General features: G+C 38.1%; 6 protein-coding genes across 11 annotated transcripts; 3 read left to right on the top strand and 3 right to left on the bottom strand.

The window, feature by feature from the left end:
• The first annotated feature begins 44 nt into the window (after positions 1–44).
• On the top strand, positions 45–3,101 carry Lkb1 (Lkb1 kinase). 2 transcript variants are annotated; one of them, XM_070655637.1, is made up of 6 exons: positions 45–519; positions 716–836; positions 1,490–1,675; positions 1,918–2,054; positions 2,115–2,458; positions 2,604–3,101. In XM_070655637.1, the coding sequence occupies exons 1-6, from the start codon at positions 176–178 to the stop codon at positions 2,765–2,767; spliced, it is 1,296 nt and encodes a 431-aa protein (XP_070511738.1). In that variant the 5' UTR covers positions 45–175; the 3' UTR covers positions 2,768–3,101. The 2 variants fall into 2 exon arrangements, with proteins under 2 accessions (XP_070511738.1, XP_070511740.1); XM_070655639.1 differs by lacking the exon at positions 1,490–1,675.
• A 214-nt stretch (positions 3,102–3,315) lies between these two features.
• Positions 3,316–4,284, top strand: Mrpl20 (mitochondrial ribosomal protein L20). Its single transcript, XM_070655683.1, has 3 exons — positions 3,316–3,707; positions 3,809–3,919; positions 4,019–4,284. Exons 1-3 carry the CDS (start codon positions 3,621–3,623, stop codon positions 4,265–4,267), a joined length of 447 nt encoding a protein of 148 aa, XP_070511784.1. The 5' UTR covers positions 3,316–3,620; the 3' UTR covers positions 4,268–4,284.
• A 12-nt stretch (positions 4,285–4,296) lies between these two features.
• Positions 4,297–6,232, bottom strand: Tpi (triose phosphate isomerase). Of its 3 annotated transcripts, none has more exons than XM_070655669.1 (4): positions 6,107–6,232; positions 5,870–6,046; positions 5,476–5,729; positions 4,297–5,336 (listed from the first exon to the last, which is right to left on the bottom strand). In XM_070655669.1, exons 2-4 carry the CDS (start codon positions 5,976–5,978, stop codon positions 4,956–4,958), a joined length of 744 nt encoding a protein of 247 aa, XP_070511770.1. In that variant the 5' UTR covers positions 5,979–6,046; positions 6,107–6,232; the 3' UTR covers positions 4,297–4,955. The 3 variants fall into 3 exon arrangements, with proteins under 3 accessions (XP_070511770.1, XP_070511769.1, XP_070511771.1); XM_070655668.1 differs by having other exon boundaries at positions 6,111–6,230; XM_070655670.1 differs by having other exon boundaries at positions 6,115–6,210.
• Positions 6,233–6,268: 36 nt separating this feature from the next.
• Positions 6,269–7,863, top strand: LOC139102054 (INO80 complex subunit C). Of its 2 annotated transcripts, none has more exons than XM_070655685.1 (4): positions 6,269–6,772; positions 6,894–7,086; positions 7,408–7,475; positions 7,599–7,863. In XM_070655685.1, the coding sequence occupies exons 2-4, from the start codon at positions 6,903–6,905 to the stop codon at positions 7,728–7,730; spliced, it is 384 nt and encodes a 127-aa protein (XP_070511786.1). In that variant the 5' UTR covers positions 6,269–6,772; positions 6,894–6,902; the 3' UTR covers positions 7,731–7,863. The 2 variants fall into 2 exon arrangements, with proteins under 2 accessions (XP_070511786.1, XP_070511787.1); XM_070655686.1 differs by having other exon boundaries at positions 6,279–6,772; positions 6,894–7,080.
• A 116-nt stretch (positions 7,864–7,979) lies between these two features.
• P23 (cytosolic prostaglandin E synthase) lies at positions 7,980–9,920 on the bottom strand. Its single transcript, XM_070655687.1, has 3 exons — positions 9,889–9,920; positions 8,715–9,084; positions 7,980–8,626 (listed from the first exon to the last, which is right to left on the bottom strand). The coding sequence occupies exons 1-3, from the start codon at positions 9,903–9,905 to the stop codon at positions 8,501–8,503; spliced, it is 513 nt and encodes a 170-aa protein (XP_070511788.1). The 5' UTR covers positions 9,906–9,920; the 3' UTR covers positions 7,980–8,500.
• Positions 9,921–10,310: 390 nt separating this feature from the next.
• LOC139102045 (UPF0598 protein CG30010) lies at positions 10,311–12,070 on the bottom strand. 2 transcript variants are annotated; one of them, XM_070655674.1, is made up of 5 exons: positions 11,547–12,070; positions 11,240–11,468; positions 11,099–11,147; positions 10,814–11,034; positions 10,311–10,725 (listed from the first exon to the last, which is right to left on the bottom strand). In XM_070655674.1, exons 2-5 carry the CDS (start codon positions 11,393–11,395, stop codon positions 10,498–10,500), a joined length of 654 nt encoding a protein of 217 aa, XP_070511775.1. In that variant the 5' UTR covers positions 11,396–11,468; positions 11,547–12,070; the 3' UTR covers positions 10,311–10,497. The 2 variants fall into 2 exon arrangements, with proteins under 2 accessions (XP_070511775.1, XP_070511776.1); XM_070655675.1 differs by lacking the exon at positions 11,547–12,070 and having other exon boundaries at positions 11,245–11,461.
• Between the last annotated feature and the right edge of the window lie 87 nt (positions 12,071–12,157).

Genomic DNA, 12,157 nt, shown 5'->3' with positions numbered 1-12,157 from the left:
GCTCCCGGTGTATCACCAAACTTGCACCATTTTTCCCCACCTACCCTTCGCCGTACCCACCCTACCGTGCCACCACCAGTGTTCACAACAATGATCGTGCCGGTTGTATTTTAGGTTAAAATCACTCGCGTGATCTCTTTATCCCGTAATTTATAGACACTCCGGCGGAATAAAAATGGACAATAAAATAACAATATGCGACCCAGACGATGAGGAAGTAGAGAACGACATATTACGCGATATCGAGCCGGTTATCTGGATCAACGACGATCCGAACTATGATATGGACGAGGTTAACATGTTTTTTCACAGAGTCGACTCGGATCAAATTATATACGAGGAGAAGAGAAAAAAGTGCAAATTTATTGGTAAATATGTCATGGGTGATGTTCTCGGTGAGGGTAGTTATGGGAAGGTGAAGGAGGTACTGGATTCGCAAACGCTTTGCCGAAGAGCGGTCAAAATACTAAAGAAAAAGAAACTCCGAAGGATACCGAACGGGGAACAGAACGTTCAACGGTGTGTTCGACTATGTGCAAATGTTTTTTTTTTACGAATGCCCTGCGTGCACACGATATCTTTATGTTACACTAGCGTGCATGGGTTGAATTTTATTTTATCACTCGCGCTAATGTCAACGAGTCTCTTCTCGTTGCACTGGCTTCTTGTTGCATCTGTCTCGTTTTGTACTTTAATAATGATTACTGTTTTGCAGGGAGATAAAGTTGTTAAGAATATTGAAGCATAAAAATGTAATAAACCTTGTAGATGTTTTATACAACGATGAAAAAGAAAAGATGTATCTAGTTATGGAATTCTGTGTATGTGGACTACAGGTAAGTTTTGATACAAGCCTTCCTTTCTATTCAGCTCCAAATTGTCAAACATGTATTTCACTTGTATTGGTATATGTTGCATGTAAATTATAATTCAAATTTCAGCAAACTATATTAATTTTTTATTACCATAAAATAATTATTTGTTGTACTTTAAATACCACTTTGCAGTATCTTTAAAAGATATTGAAAAAAAACTTTAATTTATTTCAAGCTTGCACTTTATACCAACTTTGTGATATACATTGACATTAATGATCAATTGTGCTATCCTTAAATATTATGTATTAAGTTTTGTATAATATTTTTATCCACAAAATAGAGCTAAAATTATTGTGCGCTTATGTCTTCTGTTTATCACGTTGCATTATAATTGTTTTTATAATTTTTTTCTTGCATTTTACTTGTACAAAAAGTATGGGAAAAATTATCGTAAAAAAGAGCGAGAGGAAAAAAAAAGCAGTAATATATTATTACATAATACAATGTGCTGTATCATGTGCTGTAAACCGTAATAGTTTTGTTACGTTGTAAAAAAGCATAATAAAGTTTTAAGATGAAAAACTTTTAAACTTTTTGGTTCTGTTATCTATAACAATGGCTTGCATGAATGTTAACAACAATTAGATTTCTATTTATTAGATTCTTTACAGGACATGTTGGAAAGTACCCCGACCAAGAAGCTTCCACTTTGGCAGGCGCATAATTATTTCTGCCAATTGCTGGACGGCTTAGAATATCTTTACAGTAAGGGAATAGTTCACAAAGATATAAAACCTGGAAATTTATTGTTAACCCTAGACGGTACCTTGAAGATTAGTGACTTTGGTGTTGCGGAGGTACAAACTCCATTTTCCAATTTCTTGTTTCAATTATAACAAAGTATTATGCATTTAGTTCGTAATTCAGTTACAAAGATTTATCATTATTTATAACAAGTAAAAAACGTATCGAGATAAACAGAGCATATTTTTTTAAAAAATATCAAACACATTAAAATATTGTACACATACACACGCAAATACATTGCGCATATGTGTGTTTCATTCCTATTTGTGATTACGCATCTCCACTGTGATAGGCATTAGACATGTTTTCCAAAGACGATACATGTACGATAGGTCAAGGATCTCCAGCATTTCAGCCACCAGAAATTGCAAACGGCTGTGAAAGTTTCTCAGGCTTTAAGGTCGACATATGGAGCAGTGGTGTTACATTGTAAGTATCCCAGCATATAGTATTTAATAAACATTAAAATAATGCGTCTATATTTTGCAGATACAACATAACTACAGGTTCATATCCTTTCGAGGGGGATAATATATATAAATTATACGAAAACATAGGAAGGGGTTATTATACAGTACCGAGAGAAGTAGAAGAACCTTTAAAATCGCTCATAGAGGGAATGTTGCAGAAAGATGCGGATAAAAGATTTACATTGCAACAGGTTAAAAGACACGCGTGGACTATGTGCGAGCACCCTAAGACGCAACAGGAAGTATCTATACCTCCTCTTAAAAGCAATGGATGCCACAGCATGACCGTTTTGCCATACCTGATAGAGCATCATTACGGAGTCGACGACAATCCTATATATTATACGGAACATCAGTTGAATGGTAAGTCTTTTACGTTTGTAATGTCGATTAAGAAACGTGAAATCGTCTCCGTGTCGGCAATGTAAAATTTGAAATGCGATTGAACTGATACGCTTTCGACACGGCACGGTAGAAAAGAAATTAATCAAGATTTTTTTTTCCGTAGAAGAACGAAGACTTCAAGAGTTAGATCGCATTAGCGAGGATCAAAAAACGACATGTAATAGCCATCACGCCAAATGTAACGCGAACAGTCAAAACAAACGGAGATGGCGAAAGCCGATTTCATGCATTAGTATTAAAAGATTTCCATCTTGCAAGCCATCGTGATTTACGATTTCTCTAATTGTGTCGCATATCTTTTTTGTTCATATCTCGCTGACTGTGTCAGTTGCAAAGTCTGGTGGAGACGACTGAAGGCTCATAAGAAATGCAAAGCTTGCAAAATGTATATGTAATCTAGCTAATCTAACAGCACGAATGGAATGCAAAGCTTTTGAGTCAGTTCAAAAGTGTCTTGGATTGTGATATTAAGATTAAATCATGTAGCGAATAATTCAGTGACATCCTTATTGATCGTTCAATGCCTAGAAGACGCCCAATCAAAGTCATATTTCGTTTTCGTGCCATATTGACAACACGATTAATAAAGTTGTTAATCGTCTCACGATGTTCAACATTGTTTTATTTACCTTTAGGTGTCTTCAAGCCGGTATTCCGATTTTCTTTTTAATGAGACAGCAAGCAGCAAACTGAAACACACAAATAATATAATTTAAATAAACATATTATAAAATTTAATTGAGATTGATTATCGACGCGATAGCACAACTTATATTATTAAAACTTAATTTACTTTTAATGATCATTTATAAATCGACGAAAATGTACTTGTATTAACATACATTTATTCGAATTTCTTCGAACTTACGATTTTCGTACCCTTAAAAGAAAGGCACGAAGTCAGATATTTGATAAATAAAATTTATAACGTACGAATACTTTTCAAAACTACAATATCGATGTGACGATGTTACTGTACCTGTACACACGTACACAAATACAGTAGCACTGCAACATAACCTCCCAACCAATGCAAGTTTTGATCGTAACGAGGCTGCACGGTTTTATAATTACAAGTTCTTGAAGCAATTTTATTCGACCGATCACTTGATTCGTAACAATGGTTTTCTTGTCGTTAAACCTTTTGGTTAGAGCCCGCGGACCTGATGAATTCTGGCGGAAACGAAAAATATTTAGGCTTGCCGCGGTAAGTAAATGCCCATAAAAAAGATATTTCTAGATGTTCTATATTATATATTTTAAGTATATGCCATAAAACAAATTATATGACTTTCAACACGTTTTCAGCATTACATCGGTAGAGCGAGAAATTGTTACAGTCTAAGTATCAGAAGTGTGCATAAAGCTCTAATCTATTCCACTATCGGTAGACAAACGAAGAAGCACGATATAAAAGAGGTACAACGTAAAATTTATCATGTTTAAGGATAAAATAATTGCACATAAAGCCTTCAAACCTTCGTTTGCACTTACATCACCTTATTTTTCTACTTTTAGTTGAGGGAACAGAGATTAGAAGCCGCTGCAAGCGAACATGGTATTGACTACCAGATTCTTAAAGAAGGATTAACAAGATGTGATATTCACTTAAATCGAAAGACATTGTCCGATTTGGCAATTTGGGAACCTCGATCCTTCAAAGCCATTACTGATATTGCGTGTGCTAGAGCAAAGCAAGATCATGTCAAAACTCGTTTAGCTATTGAAGTACCAAATACTGTAATTGTAAGAGGTTTAATTAAATAAATTTAAGTAAAATTAAATGATGCAACTGATTTTTTCGCCTCTTCTACATTTATTCATTACTTTTTATATTTCGCATATAACGCACGTATGCGTTAATTGTACCGAGAACACTACAAAACAGATTAGAGCAGCTACAATTCAGTAATTCTCTTTGCCAGTACACTGAAAAGTAGATATAGCGTCTGCTGCGGTGACGACGATTTGCGTACGTGACCCTAACGTGGTATGTTTTGAGTCTGTTTTCACGCGAAGTGCATAAGCCGGCTACTAACAATAAGTAAAGAATGCACCTCACAACTTTTTTCCATCCTCTCGATCCCATTCCTAGGCGACCGTACGATCGTGTACACTAGCCACCGTCGCCGCATCAAATGTCATCTGTCTTTCAATGTATATTTTTTTTTGTCACAAATACACTCTAATAATCACATGTTTAACAATCATCAACGGCAACAACAACGACTTATGTAACATCTCTAATGCAGTCGTTTTAGATCTATGTTGCAAAAAGCTTAGCATGAAAATATGTGACAAATGAGGATGAAATTCTCCTTTGTGGCATTATATTTGGTAATCACATTTGAACGAATTATATACATCTATACAATCCGATCAAACATAGTACGTAATTTGTGTGTAGTTTTAATAGGAATAAATCTCATGCGAGACATATGATCTTGCTTATAATTTAAGCACGGGCATTGACGATTTGTACAAAGTCAGGCTTCAATGATGCGCCGCCGACTAAAAATCCGTCGATATCTTTCTCCTTTGCCAAGTCTTTAGCGTTGCCTGCCGTTACGGAACCACCATAGATAATGCGCAGAGTTTCCGCGACGTCAGGTTTAACATTTTTCGACAGCCATTCGCGCAATTTTTCGTGAACCTCTTGGGCTTGCTGCGGCGTCGCGGTTTTACCCGTACCAATCGCCCATACTGGCTCGTAAGCCAGGACCACGTTGTCCCAAGATTTTATTTTATCCGCTATCGCCTTGGTTTGTCTAAAGACTACTTCCTCGGTCTTTCCTGCTTCACGTTCCTCCAGTTTCTCACCTATACACGCAATCACCTAAGAGAAGACAAAATATAATATATTTATATATGTATGGCTCTTCCTTTTTTTTTTTTTTCTTTTACGACAGTTGCAATTACAGTGATATCCTAACACATTGTGTTATCTTTTTAACATAACTCGTGTCATATTCTACCTTCAGTCCAGCTTCCAAAGCATGAGCAACCTTTTCTGCAACTAACTCGTCCGTCTCGCCGAACACGTTTCGACGCTCAGAGTGGCCAAGAATTACCCAAGACACGCCGTTGTCCAAAAGCATAGCCGGGCTAATTTCACCGGTGAACGCTCCTTTGGGTACCTTGTACGAGTTTTGTGCGCTGACGCTAACGTTGCCAGGAACGATGGAGGCCACGTACGTGAGATATATCGACGGAACACCGACTACAACCTCTGTAAGTTACATATGTGTCATTATTTGTGCAAATTTGTTATTAATATGCAAATATCGGAATACCGTACCGACGTGAGAAGTGGCCTGTGCATACATCAGAATGACTGGCATGTGCATACATAAAGATGGGTCTACGTACCGACATTAGCATCGAGTGGACCGGTCTTCAGAAACGCAACGATCTCGCCGATCTCGCTCTTCGTGCCATTCATCTTCCAGTTACCGCCGACGAAGAATTTGCGACCCATGGTTCTCGCTTTCTGCACGATTCTAGACACTTGATGCGCGACCAGCCGGTGCTTGTGTGGTACGTAATCTACAACGGAGGAAAATCTTTTCATCAAACATACGTCGATGGAAATCTCTGATAACTCACCTACCTACTTTACGTTCACGATCGACTCTCAACCTTGGACCAAGGTGAACGAACAACCTCCTCCTCGCCCCGCTCGAGCCACCGAAGTCCAGACTCTGCTAGCCTACCCCTACCTGTATCTCTATCCCTACTCTCATCATTTTCATCGCAGATGGTATCTCTAACCTTCTCGTTCTAACCGTACTCCTCATGTTATATCATACGAGTCATGTGTTTTGCTTCCCCACTCGCCGGTCGCCGCTTAGATTAACAGTTGGGATAGACGAGGTAGATCTAGGACCGTCCCTCTCTTCGTCTATATAATTCTATATAATTCCCGTACGTTACAATTGTATCATGTAATTCGCATATATGTAACGCCACGTACGGTTCGACCTGGGCATTAACTCGACAATTAACGCGTATTCTACTTATAAGCCTTACAACTTTTATTTCCTGACTGCTCTGTACTCAGTTGCAAATTTATTTCGCATATACACGCCTGCATCCTGTACTTACGGCATATACGGTTGATAAAATGTGGGGGTATCAACTCTCTGCAAGCCAGGCATGTGTAGACATTTGTGTTCGCTGACACAATTCTTGTTAACAACATTGTTGAATCTGGTGACGACCTGTGCTGAAGAGTGAAAACTTGTTTTCCGGAGGTCACACTTAGATGCCACGGTAAGATAAGCGAGACACTGTTTCACAAAAACTAAGAACTGGATCTTGATTTCGTTTCAAAGTCCAAGCGTACGCTCTTTTCTTTTATTTCTTATTACGCGTTGTCTGTTTTAAACGATAGCCAGGAACAATGGCGAGCGAGGAAATAATTGAAGCCAATAGAAAACCGCAACCCGTATTCAAAAACCGCTCGTTTCAACAAAAGTTCCGACAGACCAGCACTAGTGGGAAGAAACGTACTTGGCGATCGTTGAAGCAGGTTCTAGCTCAAGAACGCTCGCTACCATGGCCAGCGACAGTAAAGCATTGTATGTGTGCGTAGTGTGACAGAACTTTTTGTCATTGCATTAAAATTACGTGCATGAAACTAAAAACAGAACTTTGCAACACGTTAAAAGTTTAATGTATGTGTCTGCAATAAGTACGTGTCTGTGTGCAAGTTGTTTTTGCGATTGTATAGTTTTCCACCAGAAATTCGCATAAATTTCAATAAATCAAATTAAAACGATCTCAGACGAGTCGAGACGTTCATTACTGAGCATCTGACATCAATAAACTTTGAAACAAAATAAAATATATTAATAGAATATACGGTTCTTATGCCTATTATTTTATATAAATTAATTTAATTTTAGATAGTTCTATCAATGCACCACCAAGCTTCAAACCTGCAAAGAAATACTCCGATATTTCTGGATTACCGGTGAGTATAGAAAAAAAAAGGTCTCCCATATTTTTACCAAAAATTTACCGACTTTTATCCTTTCTTCCAACACCGACAACTCAGCTACTACATTTAAATTAAATAAATTACATTTGTTTACAGGCACGATACACGGATCCACAAACTAAACTGTATTATGCCACTACCGAAGAATTCGCAACGGTTCGCAGTTTACCGATGGATATAACAGCCGGATATTTAGCTTTACGTGGAGCGTCTAGCATTGTCGGTTAAATTTAATTTGTATGTATTATATGTAACGACGAACGGCTTGTGTCCACAGTGTCGATAAGTTTACAACTTTTGCATTTTGTATATTTAAATGTTCCGTAATGTTGCGTTTAATATAGTTCGAAGTTTTAAATTAGTCCCAAATTTTATTCACACAAAGAATGGAGGCAAATATTTCCCTTACAAGGAGACGCGAGACGGAACAATTCGATAGAGAGAAAAACAGACACGAGGCAAAACACAGGCAAAGAGTAAAGTATCGATATTTTTATCTCAGACAACATTTACAACATTTCGTCATATCTGCAAATAATGCTTCGCAGAATTTTCAAAAATGAACAATTCCTTTGATAATTTCGACCATTTTTCATATCATTTCCCTTTTCATTTTCGTTCATTACTTTACACAAGTACATTATTAAAAAAGCTTGTCCATTATAACTTAGTATATGAACTACATGCTAATAGGGGAGGCAGAAGAAACCAGTAAAGGATCTTCGAAAGTTGTATTACTGCTCGTCATTAACGCACTGCATTTTTATATCGGTTTCTTTTGTTCTCTTTTTTATCTTTTTTTTTTTTTTAGTCCAGTTTGCGCGCCCCGTTTGCTACTTGCAACACGGTCATTTTAACAAATTTGCAATTAAAAATACAAACAGCAAGGCCTACTGAAATATTGCCCAATTGTGCACTATCTTTAGGTTGCCATTTGTCTTTAATGTAGTTAATTAGTTACTTGATCGATGTGTATGTGTGTGAATATTTTTATTGATTTAGTCGTATAAATCGGGAAGATCTTCATCGTCACTATCGGCGTCGTTGTCTCCTAATTCATCCAAATCGTCGAAATTTGGCTTACTGTCACCGGAGCCGCTAAGTCCACCCATCTGTCGCATCATCTACGGAAAATTAAAAAAAAAAAAAAATTAATTGACAATTATATCTTTTTATATTTCACGAGCTAATGTAAAGGCGGACGTTTCATACTTCTTCTAAATCTGGTGGGCTACTTTCATCGTCGGTATCATCTTCGTCCTTCCACTTGTTAAAGTCACTCTTTAACCAATGGGCCTTTGTTTTATCTTTAATTAGTCGCGGCCAGTATGGTCCCTCTTCTTTCTTAGCGAGAACCAATTCGAAAGTTCTACCTTTCAAATTCTTTATAGTTTTGTTGGGCTCGATTTCTTTGTACAAATTAATTGTGACTTCATGCATTTTCTTATCTGTGCCTCCTTCTCCTCTGAAGTATATCTTTTCTGGTTCAATGTCAATAACAGGATCTTTACAGTCTTCTAAGCAGATTGTGACATATAAGATGTCTTTTCTTTGAGCCCACATAACTGGTGGGGGAGGTATCCTGGAAATTGTAAGAGAAATAACGAATGGAAATGCCCATGTAATGTACATATAAAAGTAAAAATTGTTAAAATGTTGCAATATTTGAAACGTTTTATTAAACAATATAAACATCCGTCCTGTGAAATTATACCTTTCGAAACGCGATTTCCGCGCGTCGTGGAAAAACCGAGCGCGAGTAAATTGGGCGCACGTGTACGCGGCGTGCTATTGCCGATGCATAAATATGTGGAGGACCTGTTGTGTACTTATAGGTTAGAGACGGAAAGAGGAAAGACTCGAGGCGACCGATCGTCGGGCGAGGTATCGCGTGGCGCGGACTAGGGCCGATGCATCGGGGGCACGTTTTGCCGTCGGGACAGGCGCTCGTACACCACGCCAAGGGTTTCCTCGATAAGTGAGAGTCATCGAGAGACCCCCGCCGCGTTCCCCGGCACGCCATTATGACCGTCCGATTTGAACGAAAGACAACGGAGGCAAAGGACGCGTGGCGAAGAGGAAGACGCGGAGCGAGAACGGAGGGCAGCAACGCGTGCGGGTGAATGTTACGCGTATCGGAAATTCCCGACCGAGTGGAATGTCACCGCCGCACCGCCGATCGAGTCGTATTCCCATCCGGGAAGCTTCGAGAATCAATAAAACCGTCCCACCAACATGGCGATAATCGGAGGTGCACGGGGTGACATCCGTACGCTCGCGACGGCCGGACGTGGCCGCGCGCGAAAAACGTGACCGCAGAACTCGCCCCGTGGACACGGCCGCACGGGCCATCGCGCGAAATCATTGCCGGCTTTGATATACTCACTGGCTTTCTTGCGTCATGTTGCTAACGACTTCGCACGCGACAAGAATGAAACAAACACACGGCGCACGTAGCGCACTCACGCGCACCCGCGCTGCGCCGCGGCTCGAGATTCCGTAACTCCGTCGAGATCGAGATTCGAGATACACTGCACTTCGAGCCCGCCAATTAATCGACTAGTCTGACTTATCAATATCGCGCGCTAGAACAGAACAGAACAAAACAGAATATTACCTGCAATTTTTTTGCTTTAAATAATACTGTACCATTGAAGCAATAAATATATATATATATATATATTTATATTCTATTTATAGGATGATGACATAGTAGTAGTTTCCCTAGCGCGCCGACCAATACAACGCTAAACTAGACACAGATATTCGTTACTTTAATTTATTATAGATAGGATATTTACAGGAATATATTTTATAAAATATATCTTTATTTGGCAAATGTTATAAAGAGAGGAAACGTGTCGAAACTGAATATTATATTTAGTTTAAATAAAAAGAAACAAAATTAAAATTATTGAAAAAATTTTTTTTTTTTACTATCACATCGTCTATTTAAAAATTATTAATAAAGCTTTCATTATTTTTGTTTAATCATTTATGACACTTTATCCCTATACCATTCTGTATCGAGCTGATACAATTTGTCTCTCCATGCAAAATGTGTCGGAGGATTTCTTTCACCGTTTTTAAAGTTAAATGAAGCACTGAATTCAATAGCCAAATTAGACCTCACCAGACCAATTCCACCTGATTTTTCTGGTGCAGGGTGATATACTCTTCCCGTTTTCACGTTCATAAATAATCTTTGCGGTTCAAACGGCACCTGCAAGTTCATTAACAATTGACAGTAAAATTATAATCTTATTTTAACTTCATATAAAACAAAATTTAATTTTTAAAAATAGAATTACCATTAACAAGTCATCGGCATGTGCGTAACTGAACCAATCCTCTTCTACTGCAGTTTCTTCGTTGAGTTTCTGAATTACCTTTGTAAAAACCAGTGGCAAGTCGTCACATCTCACAAAATTTCTTTCCACCCCACAGATTGATAAGAATGGAAAATCGTTCATGTAACGTCCGGTATTGTTTTTCCTTAGACGTTTGAAAAAAAATGCCAAAAATTTCTTATCTACAATAAAATAATGTGCATAAAAAATGTGCCTTGTCAATTAATGTAAAATGCTATTCTATACCTTTAAAACAAGAAGTAAAGTTCCTTATGCGAACATCATCGAGGAACAACTGTAATAAATATTCCCATGAATAAAAGTAATATGTGACATAAATATTCATTAAAAAATAAAATAAAAATAAATAAAGTAAACGAAAAATACCATGCCTTGATGGTCAATATAGTAAAAGTACTCTCGCACTCGAGGCTCAGGAGATTGACCTTGAATGTAAGTTGCATAATTTTTCTTGAAAATCCCGAGTAAAGGGAATCTTTTGCATACTACAAAAACAGTGTTCATACGAAGTATGGATGTCATTTCAATGGACAGAATTTAATAACAATTGTGGTTATGACGACGTAAAAATTTGCAAGCTGTTTTTAAAGAAAACCTGTAATTTAAAAAAACGACATAGATTAATCGGATATTGTTTCTAAATGTTATAAATAATAAATTCATAAATCATTACCTATAGCTGTATTCGATTTCTATCACAGTTTCAATATTATGCTACGTCACACAATCAATTGCACACAATATATTAATTTATATGCATGCTCTTTAATGTGCGTTAACGCAGCCACATATACGTCTACAACAGTTTACATTTACAAACATCGTCAAATGGTTCAAATTTCCTTCGCGAGTACCGCTACTCGGCGTCATAGTTTCCCTCATAATTGTGCTTAATTATACGAGTTCGCTTCTGTAGATCCCGTTCACCGTTATTATTTTTAATCATACATTTTATATTCCGACAAATACAAGAGGAATAAATTCGACGTGCTCCAATTTACGATAAACTTTCTTAGGTTAGATACAAAAAAAAGAAATTGGAACCGTTCCAGGAAGTCGGTAATGGTAGTTCTCTAGCGTGCCCGACCGCCATCTGACGTGGAGGCGCGACATCACCTCGCGACCTTTGTTGCGGGAGCGAGCGAGACGGACGGATAGTGACATGTTCGTGAGATGAGATACCGGACGGCGACAGCGCGGAGGAGGTGCCACTGGCAGTTTCTCGAGTGAGAGAGGCGATCGTTGATCTGCGCTCTCGCGACAGAGCACCCGAGTTCAACCTTT

This window comes from Cardiocondyla obscurior, linkage group LG04, assembly GCF_019399895.1.
Source record: "Cardiocondyla obscurior isolate alpha-2009 linkage group LG04, Cobs3.1, whole genome shotgun sequence".
Classification (NCBI taxonomy): domain Eukaryota; kingdom Metazoa; phylum Arthropoda; class Insecta; order Hymenoptera; family Formicidae; genus Cardiocondyla; species Cardiocondyla obscurior.
This window is presented reverse-complemented; position numbering and strand designations above follow the sequence as displayed.

What these genes read in the sequence shown, in the direction of transcription:
- Mrpl20 (XM_070655683.1), top strand. Translation starts at nt 3,621, where the DNA reads ATGGTTTTCTTGTCGTTAAACCTTTTGGTTAGAGCCCGCGGACCTGAT. An exon ending in AAATATTTAGGCTTGCCGCG is followed by an intron (nt 3,708 to 3,808) that starts GTAAGTAAATGC and finishes ACACGTTTTCAG; the next exon opens with CATTACATCGGTAGAGCGAG. An exon ending in AGAAGCACGATATAAAAGAG is followed by an intron (nt 3,920 to 4,018) that starts GTACAACGTAAA and finishes TTCTACTTTTAG; the next exon opens with TTGAGGGAACAGAGATTAGA.
- LOC139102054 (XM_070655685.1), top strand. Translation starts at nt 6,903, where the DNA reads ATGGCGAGCGAGGAAATAATTGAAGCCAATAGAAAACCGCAACCCGTA. An exon ending in GACAGTAAAGCATTGTATGT is followed by an intron (nt 7,087 to 7,407) that starts GTGCGTAGTGTG and finishes ATTTAATTTTAG; the next exon opens with ATAGTTCTATCAATGCACCA. An exon ending in CCGATATTTCTGGATTACCG is followed by an intron (nt 7,476 to 7,598) that starts GTGAGTATAGAA and finishes ATTTGTTTACAG; the next exon opens with GCACGATACACGGATCCACA.
- P23 (XM_070655687.1), bottom strand. An exon ending in GCCCACCAGATTTAGAAGAA is followed by an intron (nt 8,627 to 8,714) that starts GTATGAAACGTC and finishes AATTTTCCGTAG; the next exon opens with ATGATGCGACAGATGGGTGG.
- Tpi (XM_070655669.1), bottom strand. Translation starts at nt 5,978, where the DNA reads ATGGGTCGCAAATTCTTCGTCGGCGGTAACTGGAAGATGAATGGCACG. An exon ending in TCCACTCGATGCTAATGTCG is followed by an intron (nt 5,730 to 5,869) that starts GTACGTAGACCC and finishes TGTAACTTACAG; the next exon opens with AGGTTGTAGTCGGTGTTCCG. An exon ending in CTTTGGAAGCTGGACTGAAG is followed by an intron (nt 5,337 to 5,475) that starts GTAGAATATGAC and finishes GTCTTCTCTTAG; the next exon opens with GTGATTGCGTGTATAGGTGA.
- LOC139102045 (XM_070655674.1), bottom strand. Translation starts at nt 11,395, where the DNA reads ATGACATCCATACTTCGTATGAACACTGTTTTTGTAGTATGCAAAAGA. An exon ending in ATATTGACCATCAAGGCATG is followed by an intron (nt 11,148 to 11,239) that starts GTATTTTTCGTT and finishes TATTTATTACAG; the next exon opens with TTGTTCCTCGATGATGTTCG. An exon ending in CTTTACTTCTTGTTTTAAAG is followed by an intron (nt 11,035 to 11,098) that starts GTATAGAATAGC and finishes ATTTTATTGTAG; the next exon opens with ATAAGAAATTTTTGGCATTT.
- Lkb1 (XM_070655637.1), top strand. Translation starts at nt 176, where the DNA reads ATGGACAATAAAATAACAATATGCGACCCAGACGATGAGGAAGTAGAG. An exon ending in GTGACTTTGGTGTTGCGGAG is followed by an intron (nt 1,676 to 1,917) that starts GTACAAACTCCA and finishes CCACTGTGATAG; the next exon opens with GCATTAGACATGTTTTCCAA. An exon ending in TGGAGCAGTGGTGTTACATT is followed by an intron (nt 2,055 to 2,114) that starts GTAAGTATCCCA and finishes TATATTTTGCAG; the next exon opens with ATACAACATAACTACAGGTT.